Source organism: Gavialis gangeticus, unplaced genomic scaffold (genome assembly GCF_001723915.1).
Source record: "Gavialis gangeticus isolate Ggan-Ray unplaced genomic scaffold, GavGan_comp1, whole genome shotgun sequence".
Taxonomy (NCBI): Eukaryota; Metazoa; Chordata; order Crocodylia; family Gavialidae; genus Gavialis; species Gavialis gangeticus.
This window is the reverse complement of record NW_017728996.1, coordinates 52,888,668-52,889,114: the sequence shown is the minus strand read 5'-3', so window position 1 is coordinate 52,889,114 and position 447 is coordinate 52,888,668. Positions and strand designations below refer to the sequence as shown.

At 73.2% G+C, this 447-nt stretch overlaps 1 protein-coding gene across 1 annotated transcript in view; it reads right to left on the bottom strand.

Annotated features, from left to right (window-relative positions):
* Positions 1 to 112, bottom strand: part of RPS17 (ribosomal protein S17) — a 7,916-nt gene extending 7,804 nt beyond the window's left edge. The window contains exon 1 of the mRNA XM_019504529.1: positions 6 to 112. Coding sequence (XP_019360074.1) covers positions 6 to 8 — 3 coding nt within the window. The 5' untranslated portion in view covers positions 9 to 112. The remainder of the gene's footprint in view (positions 1 to 5) is intronic.
* Between the last annotated feature and the right edge of the window lie 335 nt (positions 113 to 447).

The following is a 447-nucleotide window of genomic DNA, read 5'->3' as shown; positions in this document are numbered from 1 at the left end:
CCCACCATGGCGGCGTCCCCAGGCGAAAAGAGCAAAGGCTGCCGGGAAAGGCGCTATGGTGCGGGCGCGGCCAGAAGGGCCTAGTGGCGCCGCCCGCGCGCAGCGCCCCCGGCCGCGGGGAGGACGCACTGCAGGGGGGCGCGGCTGAGACTCCCGGGGCCGGGGGCGGGGCCGAACTGTCTTGCCCCGCCCGAGCTGCTGGCTCGGCTGCCGGAGTCACATGAACTGGAGCCTCCTCGGTAAGAGGAGCTAGACCAGGGCGTCCCCGCCGCCACACCTGGCGGGCAGCGTCTCTCTGCAGGGCACTTCTCCAGGCCTGCTCCCCGTGGTGGAGCTCCGCGGCCACCCTCAGTCTGGGAAGCAAGTGATCCCAGCCCCAGCCCCCCTCCAGCAGCCGGGCCTAGCACATAACCCCCGGTCCCCACCCCCACCCCACTGATCCCCCCG